General features: G+C 37.6%; 1 protein-coding gene across 1 annotated transcript; it reads right to left on the bottom strand.

The window, feature by feature from the left end:
- Positions 1-5,138: 5,138 nt before the first annotated feature.
- On the bottom strand, positions 5,139-17,003 carry MRPS31 (mitochondrial ribosomal protein S31). Its single transcript, XM_032214392.1, has 7 exons — positions 16,616-17,003; positions 14,790-15,014; positions 12,645-12,791; positions 11,438-11,572; positions 8,781-8,845; positions 7,460-7,618; positions 5,139-5,748 (listed from the first exon to the last, which is right to left on the bottom strand). Exons 1-7 carry the CDS (start codon positions 16,705-16,707, stop codon positions 5,489-5,491), a joined length of 1,083 nt encoding a protein of 360 aa, XP_032070283.1. The 5' UTR covers positions 16,708-17,003; the 3' UTR covers positions 5,139-5,488.
- Positions 17,004-17,429: the final 426 nt, after the last annotated feature.

Genomic DNA, 17,429 nt, shown 5'->3' with positions numbered 1-17,429 from the left:
CTGTCCAAAGGCGTCTCCGTGGTCATGTGGCTGGCACGACTAAATACCAAAGGTGCACGGAACACTGTTACCTTCCCACCAAAGGTGGTCCCTATTTTTCTTCCTGCATTTTTACATGCTTTCGAACAGCTAGGTTGGCAGAAGCTGGGACAAGTAATGGGAGCTCCCTCCATTACATGGCGCTAGTGATTCAAACCACCGAACTGCCGACCTTTCTGATCAACAAGCTCAGCGTTTTAGCCCCTGAACCACCGCATCCCTTTATGGTCTATAGGCAATCCTAAAAGGCAGAAGCTATCTACCACTTTAGTATCTTCAGTATCAGTTCTAAGGCTACAATAGGTGCTATGCCTGTCAGTACTTTGGCCTTTATATTTAATCATAGTCCCTTATTTTCATTAAGCTCCTTGTCTTCTGCAAAATTTGGAGATCATTTGCATTTTAAGCTGTGTCATCAGCACAGTATAAATTGCTGATGTTTCTTCTTCCCGTTTTAAAACAATGTTTATCTTCTTTCAATCCAACCTCCTTCAATTAATGTTTAGGATATAAATTGAATAATAAGGAGAGAGTATACAGCCTTGTCTCAGTTCCCTGCTGACTTGAAACCAGTCTGTTTCTCCATGTTCTCCATCCAGATTGCGGCTTCCTGTTCTGCCCTTAGGTTTTTTTGGTTTAAATATCCCCTATGCTTCAACAAAAATGTACTTTGTTCTCTGACCTGTTCTAAAACCATTTTGAACATCTGGCATATCCCTTTCCTTCTGGAGTTCTACTCTGCATTGAGTAACCTAAGCACTATTTTAATAACATATAAAACTAAGGATTTTATATGGTAGTTTGCACACCATATTATGTCTCTTGAAATGTCTCGCCATAGATTCTTCATTAATTCCTGTAACTACCCATCTTGGTGTTAACCAAAGTATATTCTAAGGTATCTTGAATCTTGCCACCTCTACAATATATCCTTCTTTCTTTGATCTTCATTGAACCAATAACGATTCATCCAGTGGTATTCTTTAGCATGCCAGCTCCTTCTGAGTTTGGAAATGAGTTTTGTAACAATTTCCCTGTTTTCCCATGTCTGTTTCCATTTTCAATATTTTTACGGATGTTGTAATACCGCTACTTGTCTCAGCTCTCTGAAATTTAGTGAATTTGTCTCGCATCTTAGTTGCTTATGTTCAGTTTCAGATTGAAAATAAAACCTATCAACCTCCTTTTCTTTGCATCATCGGTTGGAGCATAAATTTGAGTGGTTGATATATTAAAGGGTTGTTTGTAAAATGTGATTTATATTATGCAGTGATTAAGTTGAATTCAAGTACTGCTTTGCTACATTCTTCTTTACTATGAAAACAATGTTGTTCCTTTTTTGTGTTCTGAGTAGTAAATATCATGAGTGAAAATGTCCAGTTCCAATCCATTTCAACTTGTTGATGCCTAAGTTGGCAATATATAACTGATTCATTTTATCTTTCACTATGTTGAGGTTTCCCATATTCATGCTTCTTACATTTCATCTTCCCATTGCTATTCTCTCTGCACTTCGGATGTTTTTCTCCTGCATGGCAACTGATCAGCAACTTGATGTCCTCAAAGCCTTAATTTAACCACATCATAAACAGCATTAGTAGGTACTCTGAGGTCCTCAGTTCTTGCTCATTTTTAGAGCCATACAGGGGTGGGTTCCTGCCAGTTCGAACCTCTTCTATAGTAGAAGTTCCACAAATCTACAGTGCTGTTTAGAACTGGTTCCAGCTCCCTCCCCCCTGCCCGTCCACACATCATCAACATGAAGAGCGAGAGGAGGAATTCTGGGAGTTGAAGTCCACAAGTCTTAAAGCTATCAAGTTTGAACACCCCTGGGGTTTTTTTCTAAAGGGTTAGGGGTGCAAGGGTCTTGTAACTTGATAGCTTTAAGACTTGCGTGCTTCAAATGCCAGAGTTTCTGAGCCAACATTTTGGTTGCTAAACAAGAGCGTTGTTAAGTGAGTTTTACCACATTTTACAAGTTGGCCACGCCCACCCAGTCACATGGCTGGCAAGCCACTCCCACCCGGTCACATGCCGGCAAGCCACTCCCACAAAGCAGGCCACACCTACAGAAGAGGTTCTAAAAAAAATTGAAACCCACAACTGGAGCCATCTGACCTGAAGGGCCCCATCATCTGGCACTATATTGGCATAATCTAATATTTTCTATCCATGTGGGAGGTTTTTTTAGGAAAAAAAATATAGGAGTGGCTTAAACTGCTTTTCTCATGCAAAATTAAATAATGCATTTGCTATTGTCACTAAAATTATTACCCACCCACCACCACCCTCTTCCCAATATAGGAGCTTGCTTGCTTTAGCTGGGCACTCGCAATGCCTTTCACATCTGGAGTATATTTCTGGTGTTTTATTCATTTCTGCCAGGAACATCCCCACCATAATGGAGCATAGCAGGACAGCCAGGTATTTAAAATGGATTTGGCATTTTTGTCTCCCTATCAAGTCCTTCCCAAGAACCTGGGTTAGGCAGGTGCTGTTTAATATCATTAAAGATATTGTCACGGGATGTAAGCTGTTCCAAGTGAAGCTGCCTTTTGCCACTGATTGGTGGTGATTTTGTCAATGCCGATAGTATTGTAAAGTGGTGCTTCAGATCTCAGTGGACTTGATTTGTAACTGCCATGTGTCACTAAATGTCCAGGAACTCCAACACCTAGCGAGGTCCATGTTGACTTGGATGATGACCAATCTAGTAGGTTTCTGTAATTTACATCTCAACATATTGTTTCTGAGAGAGACCCTTTTCATCTGGCTCCTCTGATAAGACTTATCCAGTAAGATTGAATTGGCCATTATTATTTTATCTTGCTCCTTTTATATATACCTCAAGGTGGCAAATATACGGCACTTTTTGTGTCTAAGGAGGCTTCCCTTAAACACAGAAGGTGACTGAGTGATTTTGGGCTAGTCATTCTTAGCACAACCACCTCACAAGGGAAACACCTCATGGGGAAAATGGGAAGCAAGAATATTAGGTTTAGTTATATCTAAAAAGAGCAGGATAAAATAATGGTTCCTTAGCCAGCACTTTAACCACTACACCAAACTAGATTGCCAGGAGGTAAATTCAAATGTTTGTGCCCTTGTTTTAGAAAAAAACAAGGGCACAAATTTAGAAACAGAGATAAAAGTTATTAATTTTTTTTAAAAATCAGAAATATTTTCATGGTATCTTGCTTTAGTAGCAAGATTTTTTTTTTGCAAGCTATCTTAATTGGAGTCTAGGAAGATGTTTAGTAAGGTGAAATAGGTCAACACTGACATCTTGTGGGTGAGAAAATATGGTACAGTATAGCTTCTTTTCCTGTAATAATCAAACAAATGTTTGCATATAATCCTCAACTATATTACATCCTATTCTCTAAATGTTTTTGTTATGTAGTTAATTATATTTATCTATTGGCTTAGATTCAGCTTTCTTTGTTGGTAATATTGACAGATGGTTTTCAATCCAAATGACAATCATCCTTTAGGCATGCACTGCCCAAGCTTAAGTTTACACCATCTTATCTTCTCCCAGAGAATTACAATCAGGCAATACTATTTCTTAAATCATGCATTATGGATATAAAATGAGCCTGACTTAAGTAGATTTCCTAACCTTCCCTAATCAAAAAGCAGATTAACACCTTCTAAGCAGCTTACAAAACTAACAATCCCAGCCACATAAGATATTTATAGTAAGTTATATTCAGTTATATTAAAGGGAATATAAGAATACGTATGGTGCTTATGTGAACAGTTGAGTACGTTTCTGCGCTCTAGTTCTATAGTGATATTAGAAGTGCTCTTATTTTCTGAATACCTGACTACTCAACCTAATTCTAACTTTAAAAAAAAAACCTTTCTAATGATTTGTGATGTTGCAAAATTCTTTGCAAGATCACTGATATTTCTACCTTATGCTGGTCCAACACCATTTTAAAAATGTGATTGGCTTTACCCGATCATTCCTGATCACCTGTGTATTTAATTATGACTTTAGGCCATTCACATCATTGTTAACTTAATGTAACTTACTAGGATCTTATTGTGCAGAAAAAAAAGGGGGGGAGGCAGATACAGTGGTTAAGGTGCTGGTCTAGAAACCAGGAGGCTGAGTTCTAGTCCCACCTTAGATATGAAAGCCAGCTGGGTGACCTTGGGCCAGTTACTTTCTCTCAGCCCAACCCACCTCAGAGGTAATAATAATAAGAGGAAGGAATATTAAGTATGTTTGATGCCTTGAGGTACTTATAAAGTGATAAAGGTGGGATAAGAATTAATCAAACACATATATCAGGGTTCCGAGTGATGCTCCCTGCCTATGGCAACTCGGGAACGGGTTAGGGAAGCTTCGTGAGTTGACAACATACACACAAAACACACACACACACACACACACACAAACACTGACTTGGGCTCCTGAATGAAAAGTAGGATAGAAATCTTAAAAACCAAGCAAATAAACCACAATATCATGTTCAACAACCAGCATTTTCTTTGAACTGAAAATACCTAATTTGCATAAATTAATGCCATTATCTTGTCCTTGTAAAACAGTAAACTTACTTGGGACTGTTAAGAAAACTGGAATGTTATTTAAACTTGTCTATTGGATGTGATTAAAATATATATACATTGATCTCATGAGAACTCTCGAAAAGGTCTTTGATATAGAAACATTAACTGAAGTGGTATAGTTAGCCAAAAAGTGGAATTTACAATACAGGTAAAATGATTTTTTAAAATTATATTTAAAAAACATTGAAAAGAATGGGAGAGATGAAAAATCAGGCGACACTGATAAATACATGGGATTAGTAATTCAGATTTGTTTATAAAAATATAAGTATTTCAAGCAGTATCTAGTATTATTTATCTTCAAATTCTAAAGCAATCAGCAAGTCTGAATAAAATCTTATTTTAGCATATCCAATTAAATGCGCGCGCACGCACACGCACACACACACACAGAAAGTTGAGGATAAAGGCACAGAAAACATAAACTGGTGCAATATATAGATCCATGTGGAAAGAAACAGTGTATCATTTTGCAAGAAATTTCTTTCTAGAATAAATCTCAAGCAATAAACAAGTGACTTAATTCCATTTTATATTTTCATTATTGAAAATGGGGAAATAAAACTGTAAAAATACAGAAAGGTTTATCCTAAAGTGCTACTATTAGTAAGCATTACCAATGAACATCAGTTGATGGTTTCTCGTTAATCTTCAGACTGATTTCACTCCAATATTTTAGAGCAAAACATTGTAAACACTATTTTAAGAACATTAATAAACAGAGAAATATACATTTTATTCAATAATTTGCAAGCAAAATTAAACCACTGTTGCCAGTTTTGATATCTCTGAATCAGGTTCTTTCCAGATTATGCTGTACAACCTCCCAATGATTATTTACATTAGAACATGACTTTTTGAGTTTTCATTTTGATGTATTCTCTATTTGAACCAAAGCCTCCTTCTCATGGGCTTCAATTTCCTTCAGCAACTCTTCTTTTTCCTTGAAATAATCCCGGAACCATTGAATGTGTTCTACTTTTTGTTTCACACTTAAGTAGGGATTTTTGGAAAGTCCGCATGTTACAAGTTCCATGAAGTGACGAATTGGTCCTTCTTTAGGAAAGTCCGCCAAATGCTTATCCAGAAATATATGTTCATAAAATTCAGCATCATCTTCAAGTCCTGACAAAGGAAAAGATACAATCACTGTCAAAGCACTTCAATTCACAATCTCCCAGAGCAGATTGCCGTACCTTGTCTTATAATTTGCAAATTATTTGCAAACATTAATCCCTAAGACAATGTTCCTACTGATATCTTGAGCTTTAAAAAGCCACTCTGATAATTATTAGTTTTTAAAAATACTACAAGAATTTTTATAAATTTAATACATTGCTCAGCTGACCAAGTGAATGAAAAGCTTTATACATCCTCTTGTGCTATCTGGATGTCCCAAAAAGACATTTACATTTTTTGAGTCTGTCATTCAACTTATATTCTATTAAAAGGATTTTTAAAAAGTAAAATCCATGAAACTGAAAAGAGCAGATAATTTATTTATATTTATCAAATTTATATACAGTGGTACCTCAGTACTCATTGATAGATTCCAGGAAGCATGATGAGCATCAAAAACAATGAGTACCAAACAAATTTTCCCCCAAAAAATAATGTAGTGCAACAATGGTGAACCTTTTTTGGCTCACGTGACATAGGGGGGGAGCGCAGCGGGGGTCGTGCGCGGGCGTGCCGCACCCATAATGCAGCACACAACCCCCCCAGTGTGCATGCGGCATGAGGCGTCCCCCCATTTTTTGCATGCTTTTTTCGCCCTCCTCAGGCTCCAGAGGCTTTATAAGAGCCTGGAGAGGGCGAAAACAGCCTCCCCTGCCCCCCCCCCCCACGGGGCCCTCCAGAGGCTTCAGGGACCTCCCGATTTGCTTGTAGGACTGTTTTTAGTCCTCCGGAGGCTTCAGGGAAGCTTCCTAAAGATCCCTAAAGGCTCAGGAGGGCTTAAACCGACCCTACGAGCAAACCAGAAGTCCGTTCCCGAACTTCTGGTTTGCCCAAAGCGGTGTTTTTTTGCGCTCCAGAGGCTTCAGGAAAGCTCCTGAAGCCTCCGGAGGGCCTTGGGGGGGGGGAAGGCTCTTTTCACCCTCCCTAGGCTCCTATAAAGCCTCTGGAGCCTGGGGAGGGCGAAAAATGGCTTTTAAAAAGGCTGAACTCAGCTGGCCAGCGCGCGCATGCGCACTGGCCTGCTGACAGGGCAATGCCTTGCATGCCCTGACAAATGGCTCCGCATGCCACCTGTGGCACATGTGCCATAGGTTCGCCATCCAAGATATAGTGTGTCACAAGGCAGCCAACAGTGATAATTTCTAGCTCAAACAAACAATGAGTACATGGACAAAATGCATTGAGTACCAAATTCGATGAGTTTCAAAGTGACTGAGTACCAAAGTACCACTGTACTGCCCATCTTGTAGTTCAAGGTAACTCTTGATTAAGGTGTATCTGAGAGGACCACATAACATCTTTTTCACTTGTCAAGTGAAATTGTGTCCTGTTTTCTTCCTTCAAATATTTGAAGTAGCCTTTAATTCTCATTTTGAGGACATGAAGTAAAAGGGATCTCTTTGTTTTCACAGAGGTTCATAGAAAGTGATGGTAATTCAGAATTGGTTTGTTTGTTAACTTATTTAAACAAAATAAAATAGAAAACAACTATGTTTGAAAGCAATCAAAAGTCTAAAAAACAATATGCAAATTCTGCAAATGACTTACCCATCTTTTGTACAATATACTGTACTGTACTGTCCCTCTGAATCTAACCTCCCAAAACCTCCACCCCCAATTTTCACTGAGCTGCTCAGAGCCCTTTTAGAATACTCACCAACTTCATTATTAATTGGGAACTCCCAAAGTTTTCCCTCATTTGTCCACTGTATCATCTCCTCAAAACCATTCTGGGGTGGAAGTGAAAAGTTGGATGTAATGGTTTTGGCAAATTCTAGATCCCAAATTGTTGGCATGTCAAAACGTTTGAGCACCCCTAATGTTTGGAAATTGAAAGTTGAAAAAATTGACACGCTATAACAGCATAGCACAGCTCAATAAAAGGACAACTGTTTTCCATACGACTTTTCTGTTCTCAATTTTCCTTACAAATTCACCTGCTTTATTAACTTCATAGTTGACTGAATATATATTTCAATTTAAAAATTAATTATTATTTGAAAATATGTTCAAAAATGCTACATGAATGAAGAGTACTATGAGGATAAGTACTCTGACATTATTTGAACTAGCAGGAAAAGTGAGAGAAATTATAATTTTATTTCTTTGTGTTTCAGTCTGAAGTGAAAATAAAAAAAAACCTGGATAAACTTTCTCTAGCTCCCCTATAAAGAAATCTGTTCCTTAAAACAAATGTTGTAGTTACAGGTGATCCTTGACTTACAATCACAACCGAGACAGGAATTTTGGTCATTAAACAACATGATTGTAAAGCCAGATGTCATTGCTTACCAACAGCAATCCCTTCCTTTCCTGTTGTGATTGTTAGGGGTTAAAGCAGTGGTTCCCAACCTATTTTGGCCATGCCCTACCTAAGCATCTCTAAAATCCTGATTCCCCCCCCCCCCACCGTGACATACAATTCTTATTTTACTCAAAAAGTGAACTCTACTCACACATAGGAAGCCTAAAAGGCCATTAATTTGGTTTAATCAAGGTTCAAATTGCCCCCATTAAAAATCAAATCCCCCCCTCCCAGTGGGGCCTTGGCCCCATGTTGGGAACCACGGAGTTAGTTAACTTTGGGCATTGGATTTTTTTTTAAAAAAAATCTTACCTAGAAATGCCAGGAATTAAAAACATTTTTTTAAATATGTGAAGCCTGCACTCAATTACTAAAGTGAAACCTCTTCTCTGACTGAGAGCCAAATGTCTGCATTTAACATAGTTTTCAACACTTCTATGCAAACACCAGGTAAAATTCCCTCAATTTTTATTGATTTACCCTGTCTTGAGTATCTGGTTTCAAATTCTCCCTTGCTGTTAAGCAATTAGCCTCTTCTCCAAATACACATAGGGAATTTCTATAACACGGTTTGTGGCATGTTCAAGATTAATGCAATGAGCATCGAGTGGATGAGTTTTATTACACTCAAATTATCTTCTGGTATGATTATAGTAACTATTTTGTGACTAACCTGTTTTATGTGCTCCCTCTGATTTAGGAGTGAAAATCTGTAGCCTTTCTCCAGAATAGAGATTCCTAAAATAATAATAATTAAAAATTCTCCTTTTGCTGAAGGATCCATATGAATAATTCTGAACTCTGTCCTAAACAGTTTGAAATCTTAAACATACGCCTCTGATCTGTTTTCAAGCCAACATTGCCCACACATTTTTCAATCATGTAACAATAGTTGCATTGTTCATGCATTCACACACACACACACACACAAAAACTAAATTAAATTTATTTATACACATTTATGTGGCCACCCAACTTGCCAAAATATGACTCGTACAATCAGATTAGTTTTCCATAAACAAGAACAAAAGCAAAACACATAATTGGTGCGAAACCACATATGATCAGACTCTCCCAGATATCTTGAGGGAATATCGAAGTCTTCAAAGACTTTGTGAAGACCAACCAGGCTAGAAGGCCAGTGGAATCATAAGGAGAGACCATTCCATAAGGCAGGCATTGCAGCCAATTACCATGCCTCCTAGCTTCCAACAGATGGCATTGTTTTGAGGAAGTGACCTAATAAGGAATGCTCGTGATCACAGGAAGGGATACGTTGGTTGGGATGTGAGCATATGAATTTTTCAATATGAAGACAACACTGCCTTGTTAGTTAAGAATCTGAATTATTTTCTGCAAAGGTAAGACAGACTACATGGTCCAAAAAGGATCATGGAGCTAAAAATATACGTATCAAAGAGTAATATACTGTATTTAACAAGGAAATGGACTGAACAATTTCATATTAGACACAAATGGGGTAAAAGTAAGTACCGTATTTTTCAGACTATAAGACAAACCTTTTTCTCTCAAAAAAGAGGGTGAAAATCTTGCTGCGTCTTATACACTGAATACAGCACTTTTGGCTTCCCGAAACCCTGCCCACTTTGCAAAAATGGCCATGCATAGCCTTTAGGAGGCTTCCAGAGTGCTCCTGGGGGCTGGGGGGGCAAAAATGAGTGAAAAATGGGCCATTTTTTGCTTGTTTTTGCTTTTCCAGCCCCCAGGAGCACTCTGGGAGCTTCCTAAAGGCTGTGCATGTCCTCCCTTTTTTTTTTGACATAAATCGAGCCCATTTTTGCAAAAAAATTGGCCGTTTTTCAGAGGTCTACAGAGTGCAAAAACGTTTTTTAAAATTTGCCTCTTCAAAATTTTGGGGCATCTTATACTCCAATGTGTCTTATACTCCAAAAAATATGGTAGCTGCATTGGTATATTTTGGAGAAATGTTGACGAAAAGCTGGAAAGGGTATAGAAAATTTTTAAGATATGGAAATAATAGTTGAAAGGTAATATGTGGAATATACTTTACCCCAAGAAATAAATGCTTGTTTAATGAAGCAAAAATTACTTGTATAAGAGCATGCTTCTGTCTACTGTTGATAATTTTAACATTAAAAGGGTGATGTATGAAGGAGTGTATGGATGTGGTAGATGCAACATTGGTTAGTAAGGTAGAAAAGTATGGAGGGATACACTAAATGCTGCTAGTACAATCTAACTTTAGCTATATTTCATTTTTGTATCATGCTTTACTTTCTTTGCTATTTCGTATTGCCTTTCTGAAAAATGTTTAACCCAAAATGTTGTTTACGCCAAAAAGGAATAGTGAGATGGGGAAGAGGTTGATTAGAGAACTCTCTAAAATTAGTGACCTATTTTGATGATTTTTAAAATATCTGTTTGTTTTTCAATATCTATGCTCCATGACTGATATAGCAGTTGCACAACATCAGGTCCACAGAGGCCATCCCTTTTTCTGCAGATACCCAACAGCTAAAGAATAATAGCAATAGCAACAGCACTTAAGACTTATATACCACTTCACAGTAATTTACAGCCCTTTCTAAGCGGTTTTACAGCCTATTGCCCCCAACAACCTGGGTCCTCATTTTACCGACCTCGGAAGGATGGAAGGCTGAGTCAACCTTCAGCCTGGTGAGAATTGAATTGCCGAGTTGCAGTCAGCAGCAGTTGCCGGCAATTAGAGTTTACATACTGGTACCTGCCAGCCTTAAGCTATTTTATTAAGCCTGATTTTTATGGCATATTAAAAATGTGACAAGTCTAACCTTCTGTAGCACGTGACAATAAAGTGGGAGGGGGGGATAAGGAGAAAGAATGTGGCATGCTTCAACACAGCAACATTTGGCCATCCTTGTACAGGTAGTCCTTGACTTACAACCACAACTGAGCCCAAAATTTCTGTGGCTAAGCCAGGCAATTGTTAAGTAAGTTGTGCCTCATTTTGTGACTTTTTGCCACAGTTTTTATGCAAGTCACTGAAATTGTTAAGCGAATCTGGCTTCCCCCATTGACTCTGCTTATCAGGAAACCAGATGGGAAGGTTATAAATGGTAATCACATGACCCTAGGACAGTGCAATGTCATCAATGCACCACAATTGTCAAGCACCTGAATTTTGAGCACATGACCATGTGGATGCTACAACAGTCATATGTGTGAAAAATGGTCATAAGTCACTTTTTTGGTGCTGTTGTAACTTCAAATGGTCACTAAATGGATAGTTGTAACTCAAGGACTACCTGTAATGATTTATAAATTCAGGATTTTAAAGACATACATGCAGAAAATCATCAAGTAAAGTACCTTTTAATGCTACTAATTTCCTTAATATGTGCCATATTGCCATCTTCATCTTCATCACATTCAATTTCACTGGATGCTTTGAAGGCTTTTCGTTTCATAGGTTTTCTTCTAATTTTCATGCTTGCCATAAACTTGCTAAAATTAAAAATATTAGCATGTAAATATTGGAATGTATTGAAGGATGCACAGTACAGATTTTTTGTTCATGTTTGCTATTCTGGTACAATAAAGAAACGAAACATAAATATGAAAATGTAAAGAAAATGTAAAAATATGAAAATATGAAATTGTAAAGAAAAATTCAATTGTGTGGATATTCTGAAACCTATTCTTCCCCCCCCCTTCCATCTTTCCCTATTTTTTTAATCTAATGTTTCACAGACCAGAAACCTAGCAGCAATGACTATATTTTCTGTGTTTGAATTATGGTAATGGGAACCTTATAAACTAAAGAACAGTGACAAGAATGCTTTTAAACAAGCAAATGAACTCCGTATCCATCATCTTTACATAATTTATAAAATAATTCAATTCGGTCTACCCTTCTCCAGAAGATCAGCCGGAACAAGGCTATCTTCCCTATTTTCTTAGAATTCAGTAGGAATTTATAATGGCCATTACCACTGTTCATATTGCCAATCTTCAGTGATAATGTCTTCCCAAGCATTACGGCAGTAACAGAAAATGCTCTGTTTAACCTTGCATTATTTGTAAGTAGTAGACTGAAAAATGAGTGAAGGTAGTTACTGATGCCTGACCACAAAGAATTCTGTAAATCAGCACAAGCACCTTAACTAGATTTGGCTGCTGAAGATCAGAGAAGTTCTATTAAGGAAGTAATGAAGATGCACCTGACTGCTAATCTAGAGGACAGGGGAAAGATGCTGTTAGCAAAACTTCCAGAATTTCCAAAAGAAACATAAGTATCATTTATCATCATATAAATTAGCATTTTTAAAAGAAGGCAAATAAAACCAAATTATTACTATTGTCTGTTTTCGTAATGAAGATGCACCTGACTGCTAATCTAGAGGACAGGGGAAAGATGCTGTTAGCAAAACTTCCAGAATTTCCAAAAGAAACATAAGTATCATTTATCATCATATAAATTAGCATTTTTAAAAGAAGGCAAATAAAACCAAATTATTACTATTGTCTGTTTTCAATGTGATAAGCATATTATGGGAACAGAATTATAGCTACAAACCTTAGGTCAGCTATCCTATGCGCATTCATTTCTTCCTTGTGCTTTTTTACCAAATGCAACAGTTCGGAAGTTGTCTTTTCTTTATCGAATGGGAGTGAAGATGCAACAGCAGAGGCTGCTGCCTCCAATTCTGGGACGTGTTGGTTGCTGAAAAAAGAAATCCAAAATATAAATGCTCATTTTACATTCTTTGTTGCCCATATTTTGCTAACCTTCTGAGAACAGGCACAAAATTAACAATGAATACAGTAGAAGAAAACATCATTCAATTTTTTAAAAATACTCACACTATACTAGCTTCAACTCTTTCAAATAGGGAACCGTTCTCGGTAAAGCAGGACATATGTCCACTTGATTCCTTATTAGTCATTGAAAGGAAATATTTTCCAGGCCTTAATTTTTCTATTGAAAAATGGCTTCATAAATGTAATAATTTAGTAATGGTTAAATTATACCAATTGCATAATACAGTATTAGACAACTTTTAACATTTCAATTACTGTTTTTTAGGTGATAATCCCTCACAAATATTTTAAATTATTCACTCTTTTTATCAGAAAAAATTCAATTTCAAACTGGCCATTTTCCTATTCGAATTCCCTTAATTTGCATAGGAAATTTTCCAATTCCTTGTTTTTCCCCTTTGGAAATTTGAATCACTATTAATAAGACCAAATCCTCATTATCAGGAAAGTTTGTTCTGAAAAATGAATCAAACCCAAATATATGATTTTTTAAAAAATATTTAGCCCAGTCCTCTTATGATTGATCAACATCAGGCAGGCTCCAGATAACATATTTCTAAAACTGCGAAGTACTAGCACTAACAAGTATTCTGGTTATCTTCATATTTTCATCTCTAAGAAAAAAAGCAACACATTTCTACGAAAAGATATATCAGTAATGTTTACATGCATCTTTGCATATCTTACAGTATGTAACCCCGAAGTAGTCAAACTACTGTACTCCATATGTTTCTAGATTCTAGCTCTCATCAATTGCAGTTATTATAAAAGCAACAGCATCTGGAGAACTTCAGATATTATCCAGAAAACTGAAGGAGATTTAATCTACTTTCTTCTACCTGTATAATATTTTTATATCCTTGTCCCTCTCTTATGCAGCAGATAGAACTCTTTCTGCCTAGTTAGTTGATCAAAGTTCTCTAGTGGATGATCAATGATTCACAATGAAAAGGCAGAAGCCAGGACACCAGAACAAGCAAGCAGAAAGGAAGACTAGCCCAATGCTTATAATGAAAGCAAAAAACAAAAAGGGCTATGAGAAACATTAATGCAAGGAAAAGAAACCTGGGATTGTTGAGGAGCCCACATAAGGCTTTAGCTGTGGTACTGCAGAACTGCGGTAATAAATTGCTAATGCCAATAGAAACAGCAACAGATATTCTGGTAAAGAGTCAGTTGGGCCGATTGGTGAAGGTACCAGGATAGACATCAGGAGACTGAGGGTTCTAGTCCCTCCTTAGCATGAAAACAGCTGGGTGATCTTGGACCAGTCACTCTCTTTCAGCCCAACTCACCTCACAGGGTTGTTGTTTTGGGAAAAATAGGAGAAGGAAGGAGTACTGTTTATGCCTTGAGTCATTTGTACAAATAATAAACATGAGGTACAAATAAATAAACATAAAATGAATAAATAGGACTGTCTAGTTCCTGGCAATTAGTTGGGGGGTTTTCTTTGTTCCTTGCCACCACAATTTGACAAAACAATTTAAGGAGAGAACTCTTGGGTTCATACACAGAGCCCACAGGTTTGGATTCCTTGAGTGAGAATGACTTCACACAAAATCAGAATAAAGAGTGTGAAGAATTTCTCCTTATTTTCACAACACAATCAGAGGTGAGTTGCTCCTGCTTCAGGCGAACCATTAGTAGCAGCAGCTACCCACACAAGCGTGCGCGCATGCACAAGCAAACCGGTAGTAAACCAACTAGAAACCCACTATTGAACACAATGAATAAAGCTGATCATTTCTGAATCAGACAGAATACATACCAAGTGTCCTTCTGGCTCTTTATTATTTTTCTTTTAAATACACCTTTTATTTATCGTATTCATTGCCCCTTTTTGGTATGTATCAAACAGCCACAGTATTTGTTGACAAACAGTATGAAAATATGCTACCTTTTTTCATCATCTTCCAGCAATTTGCTTTGGGAATTCTCCATAATCTTCTTCTTTGTACTTAGTTCTATTTTCATTCCATGGATTAATTGCAGCAAATTTTTCTTTTTTTGTACTTCTGTTTCCTGCTCCTGTTCTGGTGAAACATTTGTATTGGTGCAGCTGATTTGATCATCTTCCTTACTGCAGAAGGTAGTGGTGGTACTAAAGAATTTGTGTCCTTGACTAGGAAAGATGTAAAAAGCAGACTAATGATACTGATTTTTAATTTTTTTCAACCTAAAAACTCATAACAAGAGATTATTATGAGATCATGCAAATATGTGCAACAAGACTCAGATATATAAAACATTTAATGTTTTATGGTCAGGTAATCCCAGGGTTTCTTTTAATGTCAAAGTACCCTAATGTTAAAACATACAAAATGTGCCTTATTTCACAAAGCTGCTATACTATACTTACTATACATATAGTAAACTCCACCAGAAACTTGCATTTGCTCTTTATGTGTAAATTTTAAAAATGCAATTCCAGGAAAAATATATGCAATATAAACTTGTTAGCATTATTTAATAATAATCACACCTTTGTTTTTGAGTTTTTCTAATGTTTATTCAATTTGTATGGCTGCCCATCTCAAACAAGTGATGCTGGATGGCAATCACAAGATCAATTAAAATCCAAACTACACTCACAATACAAAAAATAATAATGAAATATATTCAGCAGCCAAGAAAATGTGACAATCCATAGATGTTAAAATAATCAAGAAATTGGCTCCTTCACATACTTGGGACTTCAGGCCAGGACACGTAACTAGGCTTTTAATGCCTTAGTAAATATTTTTCTGGAGGAGAACCATATCCACTGATTTTGAGTAAAGAAAATAGATGCTATTTTGCATATAAAATTGATTAGAACCATTCTTATATGGTTAGGGTTTACAGAATGGGGGCTATCAGATGAGAAAATCCCAAAAGTAACACTGGGTGTGTTTGACAGAGACAAGAAGGAACCCCCAAATTCCCACAGTATGAATTTTGAAGAAAGAGAATTAGGCTGGATACGTTCATCTTAATGTAATTTAAGCACACTGCAGTGTTTTTTTTAAGAGGTTGCCACAAAGAAGAGGGGGTCAACCTATTCTTCAAAGCACCTGAAAGCTGGACAAGAAGTAGTGGATGGAAACTAATCAAGGAGAGAAGCAACCTAGAACTAAGGAGAAATTTCCTGACATTTAGAACAATTAATCAGTGGAACGACTTGCCTCAAGAAATTGTGGGTGCCCCAACCCTGGAGGTTTTAAAGAAAAGATTGTCTAAAATGGTATAGGTTTTCCTGCCTGAGCAGGGGTTGGACTAGAAGATCTCCAAGGTCCCTTCCAAACTCTATTGTTCTGTTATTAACATTGAATCTTTATTCTGTTATTGTAATCATGTGTAAGACTATTGTTGCTGAATCAGCGTCCGCATTCACCCAGTACATTAACACTATTCTGATTTACAAAATTGATCGAATCTGTAGCAACCACAACCAAACCTCATATCTTTCGTGAACTCAACCCAAAACCTCCTGAGCGAGCTGAATTTAATATTTAAAAAAGACGTTTTGTCCCTCTCTCACCTCTAAAACCTACCGCCCGCGCACGATTCGTCACAGAACACTCCAAAGAACCCTTGGAAAAAGGATGATGCGAAGAGGCAACACCCACCCACCCCTTGCAAACATCTGAAAGGAGAATATCAATTGCCTTAGAAAGGGGGCAGGAAAAAACGATACTCTTACGGTGGGGGGGGGAGCCACCTTCTTCTCTCCCAAGGACGTACCTGCGCAAGGCCACCGCCACGTCCTTTCGTGGAGCACCAAAGCGCACCACAGCACAGAGCCTCCCGGGGACCCTGGCACTTCTCCGCCACATTATCCTGGAAGCGACAAGGAGTCACGCTCAATCTTTCCGTACCACAAAAGGCTTCCGCTACAAGGTTCCGACAAGGTCCCGCCCCACCAATCCGTCCGGAACGCAAGCGCCCAAATATTGGTTCCGCAGGCGGATAAACCTTGCTCTCTTTGGAGGGGGGGGGTTGTTTTTCGTTCTAAACGAGGGAAAAGGGACGCAGCCGTTTAAATATTTACTGCATGCATGTTGAGAGGGTGGGAAATGATGATTTCTAAAATGTATTGATGACGTTCACCTAATACCCTAAGCCCCAAAGCTAGCTAGCTGTCTGTCTGTCTGTCTGTCTGTCTGTCTGTCTATCTAATCTAATCTAATCTAATCTATCTATCTATCTATCTATCTATCTATCTATCTATCTATCTATCTATCTATCTATCTATCTATCTATCTATCTATCTATCTATCTATCTATCTATCTATCTATCTATCTATCCTGCATACAGAGCGATGTGACAACCAGGTCTAAATGTGCGGCATGCAAAGGGGAAGATCCAAGAAGGGGTTTTAATTTACCAATTAAATTAAAAGGTAAATTGAGGGTACTCTCGGAGAGCACGCTTGTGTTCTTGCAGACGTTTCATTACTCAAACGAGATAAGATCCTCAGTGATGATGTTACCTAGTAGTCTGGGTAATGAAATCTCTGCAAGAAAACAATGAAGCTCAAAGAGCACCAAGGACCCC

Source organism: Thamnophis elegans, chromosome 3 (genome assembly GCF_009769535.1).
Source record: "Thamnophis elegans isolate rThaEle1 chromosome 3, rThaEle1.pri, whole genome shotgun sequence".
Lineage (NCBI taxonomy): Eukaryota > Metazoa > Chordata > Lepidosauria > Squamata > Colubridae > Thamnophis > Thamnophis elegans.
The sequence above is the reverse complement of the archived record's forward strand: the minus strand, read 5'-3'. Positions and strand labels throughout refer to the sequence as shown.